General features: G+C 48.0%; 1 protein-coding gene across 3 annotated transcripts in view; it reads left to right on the top strand.

Moving 5' to 3' along the window:
• RARS2 (arginyl-tRNA synthetase 2, mitochondrial) overlaps positions 1–20791 on the top strand; it is an 816998-nt gene that overhangs the window by 346489 nt on the left and 449718 nt on the right. For all 3 annotated transcript variants that reach the window (XM_069606382.1, XM_069606383.1, XM_069606384.1), the window contains one exon: positions 5277–5353. In XM_069606382.1, coding sequence (XP_069462483.1) covers positions 5277–5353 — 77 coding nt within the window. The remainder of the gene's footprint in view (positions 1–5276; positions 5354–20791) is intronic.

The following is a 20791-nucleotide window of genomic DNA, read 5'->3' as shown; positions in this document are numbered from 1 at the left end:
CTTGTGTGTAGGCGCACTATAAATGCCTAATATTATGGTGCATGTGCGGTAAATCCTGACCCCTGTCTCAAGCATGTGTGTTGTTCTCTGTTTACAGTTGCTTGGCAACCAACCTACAACCGTACGCACTACAGACTATTTAAACCTTGCGTCTCAACTCTCCAGTTGTGTTTCACTCCTTTCTAATTCTCTGTTCTCCATCCTGGAGCGCCTTGTTTTGTGCTACTTCATCTGCCTTTTGCCTGTTTTTGCCCCTTATTTTCTCCATCATGCCTTGTTGTTTTATGACAATCTTTCCTTGGACTAGCCTTCCTTACTTTCATTCTCACTTTCATGTGACCTTCTCATAAAACATCTGCGCCTCGCGTTCAGTGTTTGGTCTTTCCCTGCACCACACCTTACCGGGGCATTACCTGGTGGTGCAGGGAGATTAGCGCTGGGCTCTCTGCGCATTTCCTCCATGTAGTAGTGCCTTGGGCGGTCTTTCTAGCCATTCACACCCACAAGCTGTCATGTTCCAGACAGCAGGGACACCCTGGTGCAATGCCACAGCCTTAAAGACTGGATATCGGGTACCTAGTACCAAGTGGCAGCACGCAGCAGTGCACGGTAACGGAGATCCTGGCTCATTGACATCTCCCCCTCCAACCCCACCCTGTGTGCATCCCTCTCCAAAGGCCTGTCGGTGCCCCCCCTGCCTCTCTCTTCCCATCCCCAAGGCTGGGTACATCCCCCCCAATCCCTGTGATTCCGGCTTCCTATCACATGACCAAATGCCCCCTCTACCAGTAGATCCAGGGAGGGCTCCCCATGTGGACACCTGGACCTCTCCAGGCCAGTAGATTGTGACTGTCCCTCTGCCACCCAAGACAAGCGCTCTTCCTCCACCCTAAGGCAGTCTCCGTCTCCCCTCCCGAAAAACATTCTTACAAACATGACAACTAGAAACCAAACCCCAGATACATCAACTTCAGAGCACTCCCGACCACCCTCATATTCCTGCCCCAATGGCCACACTGCTCATTTAAGCAACCTCCAAAGCAACAAGTCCACAACTCCTCTTCTCTGAAGTGACTTCCTTCAGGTCTTGGATCACGTCAGCCTCATGAATTTTCAGGAACCCACCATCTTGATTGTTAGGCAGAAACCTGTGCTTAAGACTACAGGTGTTTGGCAGTAAACTCACTTGGTAGCAGTCTGTACCACACAGATTACTTGGTAGCTGTGGCTGAGCAGTCAGACTTCCCTCAAGAAGAGTTAGGCAGTATACAGAGTATTCACCATAGGTCAAGAACACACAATAGTACAAGTAAACACTGACCAGGGCTTGGTGTAAAAGAGATATAATTATTTATTTAAAACCACATCTAGAAAAACACACAGGCAGTAAGCAATTCAAAAACACGGTCACTAAAAGATATACACTCCCTTAAAAGAACATTAGACAAGTCTTAAGTAAAGCCCCACTTATTTTCAGACAGCGGTGAGCGCTTAACGTAGATGGCACTCTAATAGTTCGTTTTAAAAAGGGAGAGAAAAGCAGAGAACAAATTGAAACAGATCCCAACACTTTTACAAGAACATAACAAGACAGGAAGGCAAAGTAAAACCGTGAATTCAGAGTCAGTAGGCCGGATCCGCTTTAAGGGGATCGAAACGAAATGTGTCCAAGGTCACACGGTTTGCAGTGCACAAAAGTCTTGTAATGGTTCAAAAAGGAGTTGGACCACAGAAAGGGGACCAGTTAGAGGGTCAAGGCAGCCAGCCCATTCCAGAAGGTTAAGGAGTTATTATTACCTTGTTGCAATCTTTAGAAAGGGAGGCCTGGCGGACACGGTACCTTAAAGTGGTGAGAACACTCCAGCGGGGGCAGTTGTTCCTGGCAGCGGATGCAAGTCGGTGCTTCGTCCGGGGGAAGAGAGGATCTCGTCGTGGAGGAAGACAGGAGTCCGTTGCACTGCCAGGGAAGAAACCAGCCGCGGAGTTTCTCAGGCACAAGGAGCGGTCCGTTGATTCGCGGTTCAGTGGTGAGTGGCTATCCGGCCGCCGGGGTGCTTGGCACGGGCAGTTCGACCACAAACCGGGCTGGGGTGCGAAGAAAGAAAGGTAAACTGGTTGTGTCCACCAGTCAGGGGAAGAAGCCTCTCCAGCCGGGAGATCTTCTCTGTCGTCGGGAAGTGGTGAGTCGGTTCCGCAGGGCTCCACCGGTGGTGTCGTCGTGGTAGGTCGGCTCAGCTTCTCCCTCGTCGGATTCTCAGGTCCTGTGGCGACTTCTGAAGTTCCAGTCCCCAAAGCCTTGCTTTTATGCAGCATCCCCCCATTCACTCAGCCTAGCTGTCAATCAAACATGCTAAGTGGTGAGCCGGCCGGCTCACCACTTGGGCCACTCACACAAGAGTGCGACTTGAGTTACCAAGGTAACTCAGTCCAGGGTGCCTAAACCCCCTCCCTCACCCCCTGTGGTACCCAGACAGAGTGGCACCACTTTTGGAGGCTTCTGTGGAGAAGCCCGCCAAAAAGTGGAACAAAGGGCTCGACTTGGGTTGGAGTCACAGAAGAGAACACAAACGCCATTTTAGAATCGAGTCTTGGCAAAAAATACCAACCGGAGAATTCATATTAATTAAATAAACCGGCGGTAAGTTCGAGGCTATGAGAATTAAATAATTAAAGTGGGTAGCCTCGAACAATGGGAAAATCCCATAGGAAAATATTTGCGGTCGAATATAAAAAGTAGTTTCCACTGCCACCAGCCAAAACTCGATCAGGGGGGACGGAGACGTGCCCCCTCGACTAACAGACCCAGGGGCAATCGAATTGCCCCGACCAGTATGTCCACAATATGATGGTTTGTACTGGTTTCTGTTAATAATTTGGGACTAGTAAAGCCAATGGTGACTTTACATGCCCTGGGAGACAGTAGTCAGTCCCAGGGTATGGAGTCTATGGTGGGGTGTCACTATGACACCCCTGTGTTACTGCACAAAGGGTGCTGTGTAACACACATAGTAAAAACACATGAGACCCTATGGAGTAAAGGACCCCATAGCCCATAAAACACCTTACCAGTCAAAGGAATACCATAAATCGTCAAGAGTGGGAGATAAAGAGTCTCACTCTTGGCAGGAGGAAAAAAACAAACTCCAGGAATCCAGCAAAGCTGCTGGGGGACTCACTAGGTTAGGAAATTCAGCCTAAAGAGAGAATTCTCCCTAACATTGATCCTCGTCCCTTTGCTGTTTAAGGCCTTCAAGAGTCTGTTTCTCCTTTTCCCCTTGCTTCAGCGGAAGGACTGGACCTGCCTTCAATTGTTCCAGGCCCTCTGGGACCACCCCTGCATCTGTTAACCTACAGGATACCCCCTGTAGCTCAAAGGACAGGGAGAAGGGGAATCCCCACTAGTAACTAATGTCTCATTCCATAAGCAACTGCGTGAGGGGCCTAAAGACTCTGCAGAGGGAGAGCGCGCCCCTCTGTTAGGTCCTGAGAAACCTGAACCACAGCACCCTCAAAATGTATTTGCTTCTGTTGCCTGATCCTTGCTAATATCTCGATCTAATCCTGATAGTAGTGGCGCTTGGCAAGGGTGGATCTAGGGCCCTCTCTGGAGCCCTCCGCTCTATGAATGCGGTCGAACTGGATCTTCCTCGGTAAGACCCCCATGCCCAAAGAATGTGGGTCATCAGCCTTTCCACCTTCCCTTCTAGCTCTGTTGCCGGTTTGGCCTTCCCGCCTGGCTGACCCCAGACCCAGAGGTTGTTGTACCTCTCCCTGTCCTCCATATCTTCCATTCTGAGTGCCAACTCTCTGTACCTCACCTCCAGGGCCCTAAGGCGAGTCTCCATCTGTACCTCTAGAATGTCTGCGGAGAGCTGACTATGCTTGACGTTTTCCATCCTAGTCTCGATAGAGTCCACTCGCCCATTGAGTTCAGCTAACGAAGTGTGTCTATCTGAGCGGAGAGCCTTTATCTCCTGTAGTATTCCCAGTATGTCTGTCTTTGTTAGGGCTTCTCCTCCCCGCTCACTCCCTGGGGTTGGGGGCACTTCCATGTACTCTGCCATAACTGGGCCAGGCCTCGGCTTCCGGGCCTCACCTCTGCCCAAGGTCTCTGCTGGGTGTCGCCACTGCAAATGGCCCCAGGAAGCGCAACCCACCTCTCTGATCTGCCCACTCAAGAAAAACAGTTATGATATGACATTTATAACGCGCCTGTGCACAAGTGCACGAGGAAAGGGAGGAGAACAAAGGGAGGACAGATAATGATCCTACTGGGCCAGGTGTCATTCAGATTGCGTCGAGTCTAAGGCCACGCGCTCCCTCAGTTTGTTTCTCTAAGGGCTCTTGGGCCGCTTCCCTGACCCTTGCAGGGGTTCCTTCTAAGATACTCCCCAGAGAGTGATGGGTTCCTCTCCACTTGGGCCCCCTTTACTCCTGAGGCCCAGGGGTTTCCCGCCGCCTCACCGGTGGCCGCGCTTGTTGTCTCTGGTCCTCACGGCCTCTTCAGGTACGTACTGCCTCACAAGGAGTGCACTTGGCCATCCCCAGTCCGCACCGGTTTCCACTGAATGCCAGTATTCGTCCCACTGGAGATGCCGATCGCCACTTCCCTCCATGGAGCCTCACTTTCAGCCTGCGCTCTTGTCGGCAGAAGCGCCTCCCAGGCCAGACAGCGAGCTGTGGGTAATTCTGTGCTTCGCTTTTCTCTTCCCTAATGCTTTGGTCGCCTGGACACCTGAGCCCGCAGCCCCAAGCCTGGGCGATTGAATCTCATGGCTCTCGGTGGTTGTGCAACCTCCGGGTCACTGGATTTCCTCCCACCTGAGGTTGAAATCTTGGTACTGCCTCTCACCTCGCTGCAGCAGGGAACTTTACATGCTGCCGTCCGCGGTAATGGCCGTCGGGGCTCTTTGACATAAGGATACAACGTCCTTTCATCGCCAGGTATTTCTTTAATTTGGTGGACTTAAGTTTAGTCAAGGTAACGTTTTTTTTCTTTTGTGTTTATTTTAATGTCATTTGAATAGACCCTCCCATTTTCTTCACTCTTACTGATTCTCTTACATCTTTTCCTTACCTGTTTTTTCCTCCCATTTCTTTGAAGTGCCCACAATAAATATGTACAGGTAAAAAGCCAGCCAAAGATTTTTTAAAGACCTAATACCAAGCAAAACATAGTAGGGGTTGTTAGTCATATGCAGCTATTAGGAATGCTGTCTGTCTTGAAGTTATGAATGATCCAGTACTTATTATGCTATTTTTTGTGTTATTGGTAGGTTTGTTGGGTGTTGGCTTTCAGTGTTTTGGCCACGAAGAGAAACTGAGAGCAAATCCTTTGCAGCATCTCTTTCAAGTAAGTGTTGATGACTCTGTTTTACGCCTGTATTCGTTTCTGACTTGAATAATGCTTCCCATTTTCAGCATCTGCTAGCCCCCAGCTCACACTGATATTATGTGTGATAATATTTCAGATATCCTAGGCACATTTAGCTTCTAGTCCTCCTAAGTGTCCATAGACAAACCATTCTCAACATATTTTGAAGCCATCCATTGCAATACATCATACATCATGTTTCGAATGGATTGTGTCATCCAACGCATTCCACATCTTTGCCATGTAATGTCCAAAGCTGTGCACTTCGGAAACTTTTCGGCAGAGGGCGTCCTGCGTCGATGGCGTCGGGTCCATGTGCCTTGAGGGCCTCCGTCGAGGACGACGTCACAGGATGTTATAAATAGGACGCACAGCGCCTGTAGCCTCAGTTCCGTTTCTTCCACAAACGTGTTTAACTTCGAGAGACTCTGCGCGCCTCGTGTGTTTTTCTTCATTGAAGATGTCTTTCTCTTCGACCCCTCCGACTCCACGGTCCGGTTTCAAGACCTGCCGGGACTGCAAGTCCAAGATGTCGCTCACCGACCCTCACCGCATTTGTTTGTGGTGCCTCGGCGAGTCGCATGACACCGACGTCTGCTCGAAATGCCACTCGCTGTCTGCAAAGGCCTTGCGGGAGCGGAAGGGGAAGGGGAAGCTCCAGGTGGGTAGGGGCTCGAAGCCTGTTAAGTCACCGAACTTCCAAGTCCAAGGGGGTGTTCCACCGATGACTCGAGGGGCGACTCTCCGCGTCAGAAGCAATCTCAGGGTTCTCGGTCCCGGAGTGGTTCCCGCCACTCCTCTTCCTCGGCCCGGCACTCATGGAAGCACCGTCACCGGTCGCCTTCCCCGTCCTCCTCGGAGGATGGTGCCTCGAGGAAGGTTACATGCCCTACGATGTCCTCGACTCCGGAGGAATGGGCAGCGTTCAAGAAGTATATGATGGTGATTTTTCAATCGCAAGGCACGGGTCCGATCGTGCCTTCTGACGAAGCCGACCTGGCTCGGTGTCGGTCTGTGGCTCGCAAGCCTTCGGGCTCGGGTTCACGACGCGACACACACTGGGAGCCCTCGAGGTCCCATACAGACAAGGTTTTGAAAGTTCACAAGAGACGTGTCTCTAGCTCTCGGTCCTTGTCCCCAGCGAGACTGCAGCAACCTGCTGAGGGCTTGGGGCTGGCGTCGACTCGTTCAGCGCCGTGTCCGTCCGATTCGGACATCGCCTTGCCGTCGTATCAGCCCACGGCACCGTCAGCACCTGTGTCGATGCCGAAGCCTTTGGCGATCTCAACGTCGAGGTTGTCGGTGCTCTCGACGTCTAAGCCTTCGGTGCTATCGGCGCCTTCGGGAATTTTTTCTCTGAGTTTGCCGTTGGAGTACCCAGACATTGTGGATCCTCCGAGAAAGGCTACATCGAAGTCGGTGAGGCCGGTTTTGGCCTCCAGGCCCTCTTCTGTCCCCAGACCTGGGTTTCAACCCCCTCTGGATGATGTTTTTGAAGAGGAGGAAAGGTCTGAGGTTGAGGAACCTGGTGACCTTGATGATGATCTGATTTTTTTCGGGGTACAGTCATTTGGAGGAGTTGAGACAGACCCTCCATGATGCGAGTGGACTGGACACTTCCCCGGGAGTGGAGTTTGGTAGACCTGAGCCTGGAGCTCATGCAGAGTCTTCTTATAGGACACTCATGGCACGAGTCTCAGAGTTTCTGGGCTCTGGAAGACTTTGTGCAAGATGATCTGACGAACATCTTGGATCAAGGTCTGTCCTCTGAACCTGTTTTGCCATTTCATTCTACCTTGCAGAAAAAAAGTTTGGCAGCTGCTTGGCAGTCCCCGGAATCTCTTCCGGCTGTAAATAAAAATCCTACAAAAAAAATACTGCCCTTCCGTTAGCGACCCCAGCTATTTGTCTACTCACCCCACTCCTGAGAGTTTGGTGGTTCAGGCGGCTACGGCCACCTCGAGGCAGGCGGCATACCCTACCATCCCACCGGATAGGGACGACAGGCGCTTCGAAGGTTGGGCACGGAAGGTGTTTTCTGCTGGGAGCATGGCCTTGAAATCGGCCATCTCCATGTGTACCTTGGCAAGGTTTACACACACTCTGTGGTCTTGTGTTGCTCTTGCGGCTGAGCGTATTCCCGAGGGGGAAGAAAGGGATGGTTTCCTTGCTATAATGCAGGATGTCAAGGATGCCATGTGTGAGGCCCTTCAGTCAGGTTTGGATACGGCTGACCGTGTGAGCCGGTCCATGGCTGCGAGCACCGTTCTATGCAGATTTGCGTGGTTGCGGAAGTCGGGATTTGCTCTAGATGTACAAGCTCGTCTTCTGAACATGCCCTTTGATGGTGCTCATTTATTTGGCAGCAAGGCTGACGAGAGCCTTGAGAGGTTGCAGACCTCAAAAGCTGTGGCTAAGTCTTTAACGCCGCATTGCGTCAATCTCCGCCTTTTCGTCCTAGGTGACAGAAGTGGAGGGGAGGTTCCTTTCATTTCTACTCTTCCTTTGGTAGAACGCGAGAGGCCGCCAGTCAGAGGCCAGCGAAAAAGTACCCGTGGTGGTCTGGGAAATCGTGGTGCCAAAGCCGCTCGGGCAACTGCCTCCTTGTCTTCAGGCACTGCCACAGCCGCTTCCAAACAATCGTGAGGCCATGTCCCATCGTTCGCCGGTTGGGGGCAGACTGTCTCAGCATCTGGAAGAATGGCGGGCCATTCCTTCAGATGTGTGGGTTCTGGATACCATAGCCCACGGCTACTGCCGTCCCTTCCTTCAGAGGGGCATCACGACAGTCCAACGGGGAAACACTCTTTGAAGAGTCCGGATGCGCTCCTTGCGCAGGAAATCTTGTCCCTGCTGGAGAAAGGTGCCATAGAACTGGTGCCTGTAGCGGAGGGGAACAAGGGTTGGTATTCCCCTTATTTTTTTATCCCAAAGAAAGATGGGGGATTGAGATCCATCATGGACTTGCATTGGTTGAACAAACTTCTCATGAAGGACAAGTTCAAGATGGTCACTCTTTCTGAAGTCCTCCAGGCCCTTCAACTTCAGGATTGGTTTGTGTCTCTGGACCTCAAGGATGCTTACTTTCATGTGCTGATTCATCTCGCGCACAGAAGGTACCTGACGTTTGCAGCTGACGACTGGCACATTCAGTTTTGGGTCCTGCCGTTCGGATTGACCTCCGCCCCGGGGGTCTTCACCAAGCTCATGGTGGTGGTGGCGTACCTCAGGCGAGGGGGGATTTACATCTACCCCTACCTGGACGACTGGCTGATCCGGGTGCACTCTCCCGAGCTAGCTTTGGATCATCTCAGTGTCACCTCCCGCACCCTCCAAAGGCTGGGCTTCTCCCTGAATTTAAAGAAGTCGCACCTGACACTTTCCCAACAGCTGCAGTACATTGGGGCTGTGTTGGACACGTCCTTGGGGAAGTGACCTCCCAAGGTAAGGGCTCATCACATTGTACAGATGGTGGACAAGTTTCAACATGCCCAGAGTCTCCCGGCTTTCGAGTTCTTAAGGTTGCTCGGCCTCATGGCTTCCTGCATTTTTCTGGTGCCATAGGCCAGGCTGCGGATGAGATCCCTGCAATGGGTCCTCAAGATGCAGTGGTCGCATTTCTCCAGCAGGATGACGGATCCTGTTCAGATCCCACACTCGGTATCCCAGGACCTTCTGTGGTGGGTGAACAAAGGGAACCTGATGAAGGGGAAACCGTTTTGGCAACTGTGGCCGGAGGTGACTGTAATGACGGACGCTTCCCTCACAGGATGGGGCGCTCATGCCAACAACTTGACCGCCAGCGGTCGTTGGTCTCCGTTGGAAACCAGACTTCACATCAATCTGTTAGAGCTGCGAGCCATCAGGCTGGCTCTGAAGGCTTTTCTGCCCTCGGTACGGGGGAAGAGTGTCTTGGTCATGACGGACAAAACACAGTGGCCATACATTACCTCAGCAAAAAAGGGGGGGGCAGGGTCACTCCCGTTGTGCAGAGAGGCAATGCAACGCAGCTCTGGTTCTGGGCCATCCAACAGGAAATTTCGATCTCTGCAGTACATCTGGCCGGCGACGAAAATGCAGCGGCGGACGCTCAGAGCAGGCAGGGCACAGTCTCTCACAAGTGGGAGTTGGCTCAGGAAGTTCTTCAGGAGATCTTTGCCCTTTGGGGAACCTTGCAAGTGGATCTCTTCGTCACCAGTGTCAACTGGAAGTGCGAGAGATTATGCTCAACGGAATTTCCTCAAGAGGAGCCTTAGGAGACGCGTTCATGGTGAATTGGTCATTGTTAGGCAGAATCCTGTGCAGTTCCCTTAAGAAGCACTACACAAGATTAGGACTACAGGTGAGAGCAATAAATCCCCTTTGGTATCAGTCTGTACCACAAAGATTTAGTTGGTAGCTGTGGCTGAGCAGTCAGACTTATCTCAAGAGGGAGATGAGCAGTATTCAGGGTTTACACATTAGGCACACTAGACTATGGAACAAGGAAACACTGACCAAAGCTTTGTAGTAAAAAAGCAAGTATATATTAATTTTATACACTTCTAATCAAACACATGTATCACAAGTATCAAGCAAGTTAAATTAAGTCAAGGAAAAATATACACACTCCCTATATGAATTGTAGACCAAGTGAACCAGAGTGAAAACTGAGCAAAACGGCACAGTGAAAACTACACACAAGGGATCCTCTAACAATTCCTCACAAGGGAGAGAAAACACAAGTTATTCTGAAATAGATTCTTATATACCCTAGCAAAGCTTCCCATTAATCATGAACCAGTTCAGCAAGACAGCACATTCATATAAGTAATACTTAGAATGAAAACTGAGCAAAATAGCACTTCACAATGATTAAGCAGTGGGAAGAAAGAGTAGTTATAAGAAAGGGGTGCACCACACAGTTCGAATGGAGAATCAATCTCGAGAAGGCAGATCTAACAAATGTGACTAGAGTCAATAGGCCTGTGCCAAAGTTAGTAGTACAGGGCAAGGGCCCAGGAGCAAAATGTTTTCGTAGCTGCAGTCAAGTCTTTGGTTAACGATATTTGAAACAGGGGTTGCAAAAGTTTGAAAAAACAACGTTAAGAGAGGGGGCGGCCAACCCAACAGGTAGGTAAAGGATTTAAAACACCTTTAGTGCTACCTTGAAGAAAGGGGGGCCTGGCGGAACAATGTACTTTTAAAGTGAAGAAGTGGCTCCTGCGGTGGCGGTTGTTCCTGGTAGTTCCTGCAGTTCGAAGGGTCCAGCAGAGGAAGAGAGGCTCTCGTTGTGGAGGAAAATTCGAGGTACTGCACTACCCAGGGAGGAAACCAGCCGCGGTGCTGCCAAACGAAGTTTAAAAGGTAAGCTCCTTTTAATCGCGGTCCGGGTCGATAGCTGCCTGACTGTCCGGGTCTCCAAGTGCGGGGCATTGGCGATTCGACCACAGCAGATTCGGGAAGGCGATTGGCAAACTGGTTGGCCACACCAGCTCAAGGGAAGAAGGCTCTTTCAGATTAAGATCTCTCGTCGTGTGGAGAAAAGTGGTGAGACGCTGCAGCAGGGCTTCACCGGTGGTTCAGTAGTTGCAGATGTCTTTGGCTTCTCTCCTCTTCGGCTTCTTAGTTCCAGTGGCAACGTCTTGCTCTTCCAGTCCTCAGGACCATGCTTTTATGCAAAAAGAGCCCCATTCATACAGCCTAGCTGTCACTCACACAGTGGAGTGGTCATCTTGGCGGGAGACCCTCCAGCCTATCAGGATAGAGTGCGACGTGGGTTGCGGAGGCAACCCTGTCCAGGGGTCCCACTCCCCCCTCCCACACAATGGACCCACCCCAGACTCAGTGGCGCCAGAAGGAGGGCTTCTGGGAAGAAGCCCGCCAAATGGACGAACAAAGGATCCCCGAACTGGGTTGGGATTGTAGAGAAAGACACGAGAAAGAAGTTATATTAAAGTTCTGGCAAAAATAACCCACCTGAGCAAAGCTAATATTAAAATGCACCAGCGGTATGTTATAGAGGCTGTCAGAAAAAGTGGTAGCCTCGAACAATGGGAAAATCTCATATAGAAATATTTGCGTCGAATATTTATGGTAGTAACCACTGCCACCAGCCAGAAACTCTTGAGAGAGGGACTTTAGGGTACATAGGGGAAAAACTCAGGTTCTCCATCCAGAGGTCAGGTCTCTCAACCTTCATGCTTGGTACCTGAAAGGTTAAGGTATAAGGATTGGGAGCTGGCGGCCTGCAACAAAATCCCTTCAACGTTGCCGTTGGCATAAGTTCTGCGACTGGTTCTGCGACTGGTGCAGGGATCACTATGTTGATCCTTTTCAGTGCTCCATTCCTATGATTTTGTCTTTCTTGCTTTCTTTGGCCCACAGGGGCCTTCAAGTGGGTACCATTAAATGTTACCTGGCGGCGCTGTCTATCTTTAAGCGCTCGTCTGAAGAATGTTCTTACTTTAAGATTCCTTTGATTTCTCAGTTTCTTAAAGGACTGACTAATGTATTCCCGCCATCCCCTTTCCAGGTGGGATTTGAATTTGGTTTTGAGATTTCTCATGGGTGTGCCGTTTGAACCTTTGCACTCTTGTCCTTTGAGGTTCTTTATTCCGCAATCTAATTGGGTATTCTAAATTCTTTTCCCTCCTCCATTTATTAGTACTGCTTTGGGAGTCTGTCAAAGATGTGGAATTCGTTGGAGGACACAATCCATTCGAAGAACAAGTTACTTACCAACTGGTAACGTTCCACATCGCCCTCCCAGCCTGCCCCTCAGGAGAATATCCTATGCAATTGCAGATTCCGTATCCGCAAGGCTAAATGCAGTCCAGCAGGCATCTGAATGGTGTCACACGTTCTGGGGGAAAAAACTTAAACTGAGGCTAGGGGCGCTGTGCGTCCTATTTATAACATCCTGTGACGTCGTCCTCGACGAAGGCCCTCGAAGGACATGGACCCGACGCCATTGACGCAGGGCGCCCTCTGCCGAAAAAGTTTCCGAAGTGCACAGCTGTGGACATTACATGTCAAAGATGTGGAATGCGTTGGAGGAACATCCAGTTGAAAGAACATTACCAGTTGCTAAGTAACTTGTTCCATCTCTGTGCATCAAAAGGATACAGCAGTATGGCTGCATCACAAAAATACAGGAGCATTGTAAACACAACAGTTGCACTGCAACATGTTGTTAAAATCTGCTGTGAGGCCTGTTAGGAAAGATTTTGTCTTTGTTGCTTTCCTCCCTTAGACTTCTACTGGATACCCTTTATTTTTGCTTTGTTTTGGCTCCTGACTTTTGGAGTTAAGTAAAGTTGTAGGCTTGCTTTGTGCTCACTGATCAGCCTCATTACTATCACTAATGGGAGACAGTGTCTCCCTTAAGAAGAATTAACCATGATTCCTCCAGAGAACCAGACCTGGGACCCTTCTCATGTGGCCAGGGAAAGGCAGGCGTTTTCTGATCCCGACCCTGTGGGTGGTGTTCTGCAGGAGGATAATATGAGGGGGTGGTGGGGAACAGGTCAGGAAGAATGTATTTATTTGTTATTGATTGTTTAGGGTTTAAATTAAACCTTTACAATATAAAACATGTATTTCATACATTAAGAAATTAACCATTAAGATTAAGACATTACCCACAACACGCAATACAATAAAAGGGTTATAAAACACATCTCTACTAACATTTCATTTCTTAAGATCAACTGTGGATTCCCCATACTAAAATCACATTTCTTAAAATCATCCATGGATTTCCCAATCTTGAAAGGAATATTATACATGTAAACGGAACACTATGCAGCGTGGGATATAACAGGGACTTATGATAGACCACAGATTTTAAAAAATGTGGACTACAGCCATAGACAGCGAAACAGACCGGCCATCCAACATATGTACCTAAAGGATCTCTCCATGTACTGCAGATATATTATGGACACATTTTCCAAAAAGCGGCCAAATCTTAAGACAAACTTAGGGGTAGATCCCTTCGCATACAGATGATTTCATTCGTATTTAACATTCATGCGGAATCTCATAAACATGTTAAGCCTGTCTCGATCAGGGAATTTCTGTGCATACATCTCTGCCATCCCATACTTTGTGTGCAGAGAGCACGCTCAAATACAATCGATGTTCCCCAACTAAGTTCTGTGTAAATATCCAATCATTCTGCAAAATTCTAATTTTTACACGCATAGGATCTTGGATCTACCAATCTATATTTTCTTTGTGCTCCTGCATTGTGCCCATATAGTATTCTAGGAAAGGAAGAATGGTAGACCCCCACCTTATTTAACTTTCATAGAAACCCTAATCTTTTAATGGTTTTTTGCAAAATAGAGGAGGTGAGAAAACCTAACTTTGCCATTAGGGACTTTGAGTCCCATAATTCCCTAAGTACTGTGACGAAGAAGGGGGCCAACAAGGTGCAATGTCGCAGAAGTGATCAGATCGATAACTCAAATGACCCATACCTGAGGGAGACGGAGACTTAACAGCCCACCTCAGGTGCCGGCCAAGAGAAAGAAGAGGGAGAAGCAGGAGAAGCTGTTGAGTAGCAGAGAAAGCAAGTAGCAGAAGCAGTGTGGTTTCAGCAGGCAGCCCAGACCGAAGCTGGAGGAGATAGAAGACACCGGGACCACTGTTCGGCAGAGATTAGCTGCTGGTCCTCAGTGTCGGTATCTCCCAACTCCTGAAGTGCAGAGGCTGCGCAGCAGGAAGCGAAGGGGAGGGAAGCTTTCCTTCCCAGGAGGCGGTCTCAGGTGGCTGGCATGCACCTGAGGGCCTCGAGGCAGTCTCCGGTGGCTGGCGTGCACCAGCGGGCCTTAGGAGCAAGAGAAGCTCTTGTTGCAGGTGGTGTAGACGAAGGTGGTCTTAAAGAAGCAGTTTGCCGGTTCAAGAGGATCCACAGAAGCAGAAGTCCTGCAAGCAGAGATAGGATCAGAGGCGCACGTCATACCCGGTCAGTTCACAAGCAGATACTGACCCCAGAGCACGCCTCACCCGCTTGTTTGTTCCAGACAGGCGTTTGTTGACTAAGCATCACTCGGGTATGAGTGAAGGTAGTTCAGAAAGCATTCTTGAATACCAAACTATTGTAAAGCAGCCACCGCAGCACTCACGTATGAGTGAAAGTGGTTCTCAAGATCATTTTGAATATCGAACTATTGAACAGCAGCGAAAACCTTATGTAACAAAATCAAATGACTGTCACTTTAAACTTGTGAACCCATGGAAAACCCAGCAAGCTGAGGGGATGACATTATTAAGAAATAACACCGACAAGCCTTGCCCAAGCCAAAAGACAAGGCAAATACAATCTAACAGATTTTGACAACAGCAGAAAAGGGCCAATGAAAGATTCATAAGTGGTGAGACTTGTTGCCCATACTTGGTAGAATGCATGGTACAAGCTGGTGTTGAATCTCATTGGCAGATGCCAAGGGAAAAGCAGAATAAGACCCTAAGCTTGTCAGTATTTGGTTACTAATGCAGTTGGGAAACACCAGTGATAAAACAGGCTGTCCTTCTGGACGGGGATATTCAGAAGGAGAGTAGCATTGTTTTCAGAAGAGTGTTAAAGAGCACTACTGTGAATCTTGTTTTCCGTGAAGAGTTGTTTAAAGTTCCAAAGCTGATAACTGTTCAATATTGTGAAGCTTTTGTGAAACTTGTGTCAGTTGATCTTACCCCGAAAGCACTGATTGTTGTGAAACACTTCGAGCAGAGGAGTATACCCCGCTGGTAAACCTTTGGAGGAGTAGGCCTGGCATGGCAGTAGACCAGGTGGAAGTTTAAGAAGTGCTACAAAGTGAGCCTGATCATTTATGTTGCTTATATTTCTGAAGGAAGAGCTGTGCAAAGCTATTACAAAGAAGTTATATTTTCTGTAAAACTTATCAGTTGTGGCAAATCGTCATGACCAAGACAATCATTTTTGTTATCGATGAACTGAGAAGTTGTCCTTTGTCGAAAGAGGATAAAGCAAGACAAGGAGAAAAAAGTATTTTGCTTTCTTGGTTAAATCATTGGAGTGGTGTAACTTTCTGTTTACCAAACGGAGGTGCAAAGAACTGTTGCAACCTTGTTGTAAACCAGTATTTCCTTACTTTATTTTCTTGAACTGTGAAGCAGAAAGCTTGGGAAGGGGAATTCCCGCCAGGTTCTAAGAGACCGTTACAATCATTACTGTTTTGACTGCCATGCATTTCCTAATTTATTTGTTGTATTTACAAGTGTGAGAGACAGATATCCTTTATTAGAGTGTTTTCTTTAGTTATTTTAGGCAGGGAAATTCTCGTTAGGGTAGGGATAGTGAGGTCTTTATCCAAGGTGGCTTTAGCTGAATTTCCAGGGTTTTGTTGCTTTAAGGTCTAACCTTAACGTCCCTGCAACTAAAGTTTTTTCCTTGGACTTTCAAGGGTTTTGTTATTCCTTAGATTTGTTCCTACCACTCTAGCCATAGTCTTTAGCCATGGTCGATATACATGACCTTCAACCATCCCCACTATATTTTTAGAACACTTCCACTATACTACTACAGTACTACTGTAATAATCCAAAACATAAAAAATACATATAATGTCTTACCTCATATCTTCTTTGCATGTGTCATCTTCTGTGTTCAATAACTGCAATATTTCTGAAACAGAATGAAATGTATTTTATAATAGAAATAAAAAGAATGTTGAATTTTTTTTGCTTCATAATGGTACTATGTGAACACTGAATGTATTCCTAGTACTCAACCAATTAAGGTTGTACATATCAATAATTTTATTGAGGAACATTTTTTTTTTCTCATTGGAGAGGAAAACACCTACTCAACGAAAATATTTCAAGTACTATATATACAAATTATATTCTATCTCAATTTCTACAAGTATATCTGTAGGACACGTTTACGAAGAAACTTAACATTCCAATAAATGAACAATATGCTAAAAAAAAGGTTAAAAGAATAAGACTTTCAAATGGGTATCTGGAGTGTACTATATATACAGCAAACACTGCATGGTTACCTCAAGTACACTAAGCATTTAGGTAACTACGAACTTGGTTTTGCATCAGCAAATTCTAAATAGAATTGCCCACAAGATCAATAGTTTGTGCACCTTTAAAGGTATTTCAGTACATTATCTTTCGGAAAAAAAATGTAAATAATGATATAAAAACTATAAACCTTGAAGCTGTGCTTCAATTCTCTAGCAGACATTATTTAATATTAAATGATGTAAAATGTGCATAGTTATTTATGCAACCTTAAACAGGAAACTAAGACATATAACCTAACTATGTCTTCAGCTTTACAAATAAATGTATGAAGACATGGCAACATTATAACATTATTTTAGGTATAAACGTTTTTACCTTTTTAAACTCTAACCATTCCATAATTTTTTTTTTTTTTTTTTTAAACTTTCTTTGACACATGGCAATACATCTCATATCACAGTACAGTATGTTTTGGCATTGTAAGCAGTGAGTCCACAAGGACCAAAGTGGGGCGTCCCAGGGACCGGGGCTCAGGGGAAAGACCTCCCAAAAAGGGGATCCGCATGGGTGATATTCGATGTGCATTTAACAAGTCTTATCAACAGGTGGATGCATAAAGTAACTCAATCAGGGGTCTGAGGTATATTGTGAGTGGCCCCCAAATGTTTCTTGGATGGAGGCCAGCCGGTTGCATCAGCGCCCAATGCTCGTCCATGTCGTTGGCCCATATAACGTCTTTAAACCAGTGGTCCTTGTTGGGAGGATTCGCACTTGTCCATTTTAGTAATATGCATTGTTTCGCTGGGAGGAGGCACAGTTTTACCAGTCAGTTCATGCTCCCCAGGGGAGTGTTGAATATATAGGACAAGCAGGGCAGAGGGGCAAGGTAAACCACTCGACCCATTATTTCCGGCACAACAGTACATACGTCACTCAAAACGCTTGTAATTTCAGACAGTCCCACATCATGTGAAAGTATTTGGCATCAGGAGAATTGCATCAAGGGCTCACCACAGTACCTTCATATGATATGATATGATAGGTTATTTATAACGCGCTTAATACCCAGAGGTTTCTAAGCGCGGACCCAGGGATCGAACCTGTGGTGCTCCGTATCGTCTTGCTTCCCAGGCGAGCACGTTGCCTACTGAGCTATCCTCCCCAGGCTGAGGACAAGCGTAGTCTAGATGGCGTGTAACACTTTCAGTTGTATCAATTGAAATTTGGAATTATATGAGACTGTGTGTGTGTCTGTATGCAAATGTTTGACCAGAAGTCGTCAGTAATGTCGATCTGCAGATCCGTTGCCCATCTGGAGCGGGCATTATACTGCTGTGCTGCCCCGCGGTTTTGAACAATCCAATAGTGACAACACTATGCCCTGATTGCCATGTGCAGTTAGGACTTATTCTAATAGTGTATCATCTGCTGGCTCCACTGGGAAGTCTACCCACCTTTTTTTACATGCTTTACGCAAGCCTGCATATTGTAACTATTGTAATGATGTGTGGTAAGCAAGCATTGGGGTGTCACTAGGCTGAATGAAGCTGCCTTCTGGGTATGAGTTCCCAGTGTGTGGATCCGTACCGCGTCCAGATTTCATGTGCGCCTGTGTCCGTTTGTGGCAGGTTGGGCATACAATCCCACAGGGGAAGATTTCTATGCTATAGAGCGGTTGCGTCAACCATTTTCCATAGTTTGCACCAGGCAAGTGCAGTGATGCTAGCGGGGTCGAATCCGCAGCGGTCAGCGAATAGAGTGGGAAAGATCAATGAGCGGGTCTTTGTCCCCTGCTGAGTGTTTCTCTAAGCGTGTGTGTGGGGGCGGGGGGGCAGTTCTTCAGGGTACCAAAAAGTAGCAAATTGCGTCTGCGCAACTATCAGTACAGGCCAAAGTCCGGAGCAGCGAACCCTCCCCTGTCATATGGTTGCGACAGTGTGCTCCATTTCAGGCACACTGCCCACACGTATTTGCATATGTTGGCTTCTAGTTCCTGGAAGAATGTCCGCCCATGCCACCTCGGTAGGATGAGAAATAAATATAACAGTTTAGCGAGTAAAGTCATCTTAAGGAGTGCCAGTTTGCCCGCAATCGTGATAGGGAGAGTAGCCCATCTTCTGAGTTTGTCCCACAGTAGCGTAGTGTACGCAGCGTAATGGAGTTCATATAATTCAGGGCCGTGTCTGGCAACAGCTATCCCCAAATAAGATATGGTCAAGGGGGCCCATGTGAATCCCTGTAGGTCTCTCGGTGGGACCGTGGCATCTGTGAGAGGAAAGAAAGGCGTAGAGCTGACTTTTGAGTCTCAAAGGAGCAGATTTGAAATGGGCATAGGGAGCTTGTGAGGGTGTAGGAGTAAGTGTCGGACACAAGGGTGGCATGTTGAATGGCAAAGACTTTTGAACTGGGGGACACCCAGCCCTTTAAGACGAGGTTGCAATACTATGAGATGAATGGGGATGCAGAAGTTATTCAAACATCAATAATCGAAATGACTCAGGTAGTTGGCAAAAAGGATAACTGATTTAATATCACTTATCTAAAACGGGGAGGACAATGGAAATCATGGACGTCTCATGCATCTTAAAAAAATAAAAAGCTTACTTTTATAACAAAAAACTTGTCATAGTAAATACGTAGGTTGACGTCACCTAACGTCATCCTACGTGGCAAACTATAAAAACCTAGTGGCTATAGTGATTGGGTCTAAAGGAACATCTAAGTATACGTTCCATACTAGTCTAAGCGAGTGATAGGCTCCTTAACATCAGGTAGGGCAACTAAGCCCTCCCCTTAAACAGGTTACTATGAACGTCACTAAATACACAACATCCCATTGGTCACACAAGCTATCGGACCCTTAATTACATGGCCCCCTTCAATTGGTTGGCTCTATTACCTCCGTCAGTACTCTTCCATCTACGTTAGCAGCACGCAGGCGAGACTTCCAGGTGCTGGTGAGCTGGTCATAACCATAGCTTCCCACCAATTAGCATACTCATCTATCATCACCTCGGTGGTCTGCTGTAAATGAGGGCTTTGAACTTGTCCTTGGGAGTGTTCTCTGCTCTGGAGAATTCAGGGGAGTGAAGGCACGCTCTGCCTCCATGCGTAGGTGTGGTTCATCATGTTTCTGCAACTTCATCCTTCCATGTGACTGAAGACCACAAAATGGAGCGCTAGTGCATTTAAAATACTATTTTCTAATAGACCTCTGACGTCTTCTTTGTTTTTGTCCATGCCTCCTGAACAGGAGTTTGGTTCTTTCACACGATTGTAACTAATGTCTACTCATCCCAACCCTGAACGGCCTTGGCTTCTTGGTGCTCATCCAGCCTTGCCTTTCTGAGACTCATTCCTGTAATTCAACTGCGACACACTGGAAAGGCCTTCCTTTTCTTGTCCAGCTCTGCTATAATACATAGTGGAAGCATCCATTCTTTACTCACTCCTATATATGTATACGTTGGCGCATGCCGCAACATAATCACTATAAAGCTAGCCTCAAGAATACTTTGTCTGCTCTGTTTCTTTGCATATGTACATGTGTAAAATGACTTGATATCTTCGTTTCGAGGGGATTGGGTCCTCCGAAGTATTCCATATCTATGACAGGTAATGTCCACAGCGGTGCTGCTTCGGAAAATCTTTGGCGTCCTGCGTCTGATGTCGATGCGCCGTCCCCGAGGACCTCCTCTGACAGCCGACGTCACCCGATGTGATAAGTAGGCCGCATGACGCCCATAGCCTCAGTTCCGTTTTTTTCCGTGAACGTGTTTGCTTCGTGAATCTCGGTACGCCTCGACTCGTTGGAGTTTGCTGTTTTCTATTCTCGGTTCGTTGAACCTGTTCGGTTTGTTGTGAAGACCTGTCCGGTTTGTTGTGAAGACCTGTCCGTGGCGATGTCTTTCTCATCTTCGACCCCGCGTCCGGGCTTCAAGAACTACAGGGACTGTGGGTCCAAGATGTCGGTCACAGACTCACACGACGCCTGCCTCTGGTGCCTCGGGGAGGCCCACGATACGGACGACTGTGTCGACTGCCAGTCGCTCACTGCAAAGGCCTTGCAGGAACGCAAGAAGAAGCTGTCGGTAGGCAGGGTGTCTAAGCCCCGGAAGTCGAGGTCTGCGGGGCTTTCGACCGATGACTCGAGGGGTGACACTCCGCGTCATCGTCGGAAGTCCGGTGGGTCTCCTTCCAGGAGTCAGTCTCGCCACTCCTCCACCTCTTCTAGGCATTCCAGGAAGCGCCGGCATAGGTCGCCTTCCCCGCCCTCTTCCGAGGACTCCGCCCATCGGCGGGTCACTTATCCCTTCGTGCAAGCGACACCGGAGGAATGGGCTTCCTTCGGGAAGCAGATGCTAGCGATTCTGGAATCGCAGGGCACCGGTCCGTCCGCGCCTCCGAGTGGGGTCGGTCGGCACCGGTCGA

The sequence above is a fragment of the Ambystoma mexicanum genome, chromosome 4p (assembly GCF_040938575.1).
Source record: "Ambystoma mexicanum isolate Mex_15411 chromosome 4p, UKY_AmexF1_1, whole genome shotgun sequence".
NCBI lineage: Eukaryota > Metazoa > Chordata > Amphibia > Caudata > Ambystomatidae > Ambystoma > Ambystoma mexicanum.
Note: the sequence above shows the minus strand (reverse complement) of the source record. Positions and strands in the feature narration are given on the sequence as shown.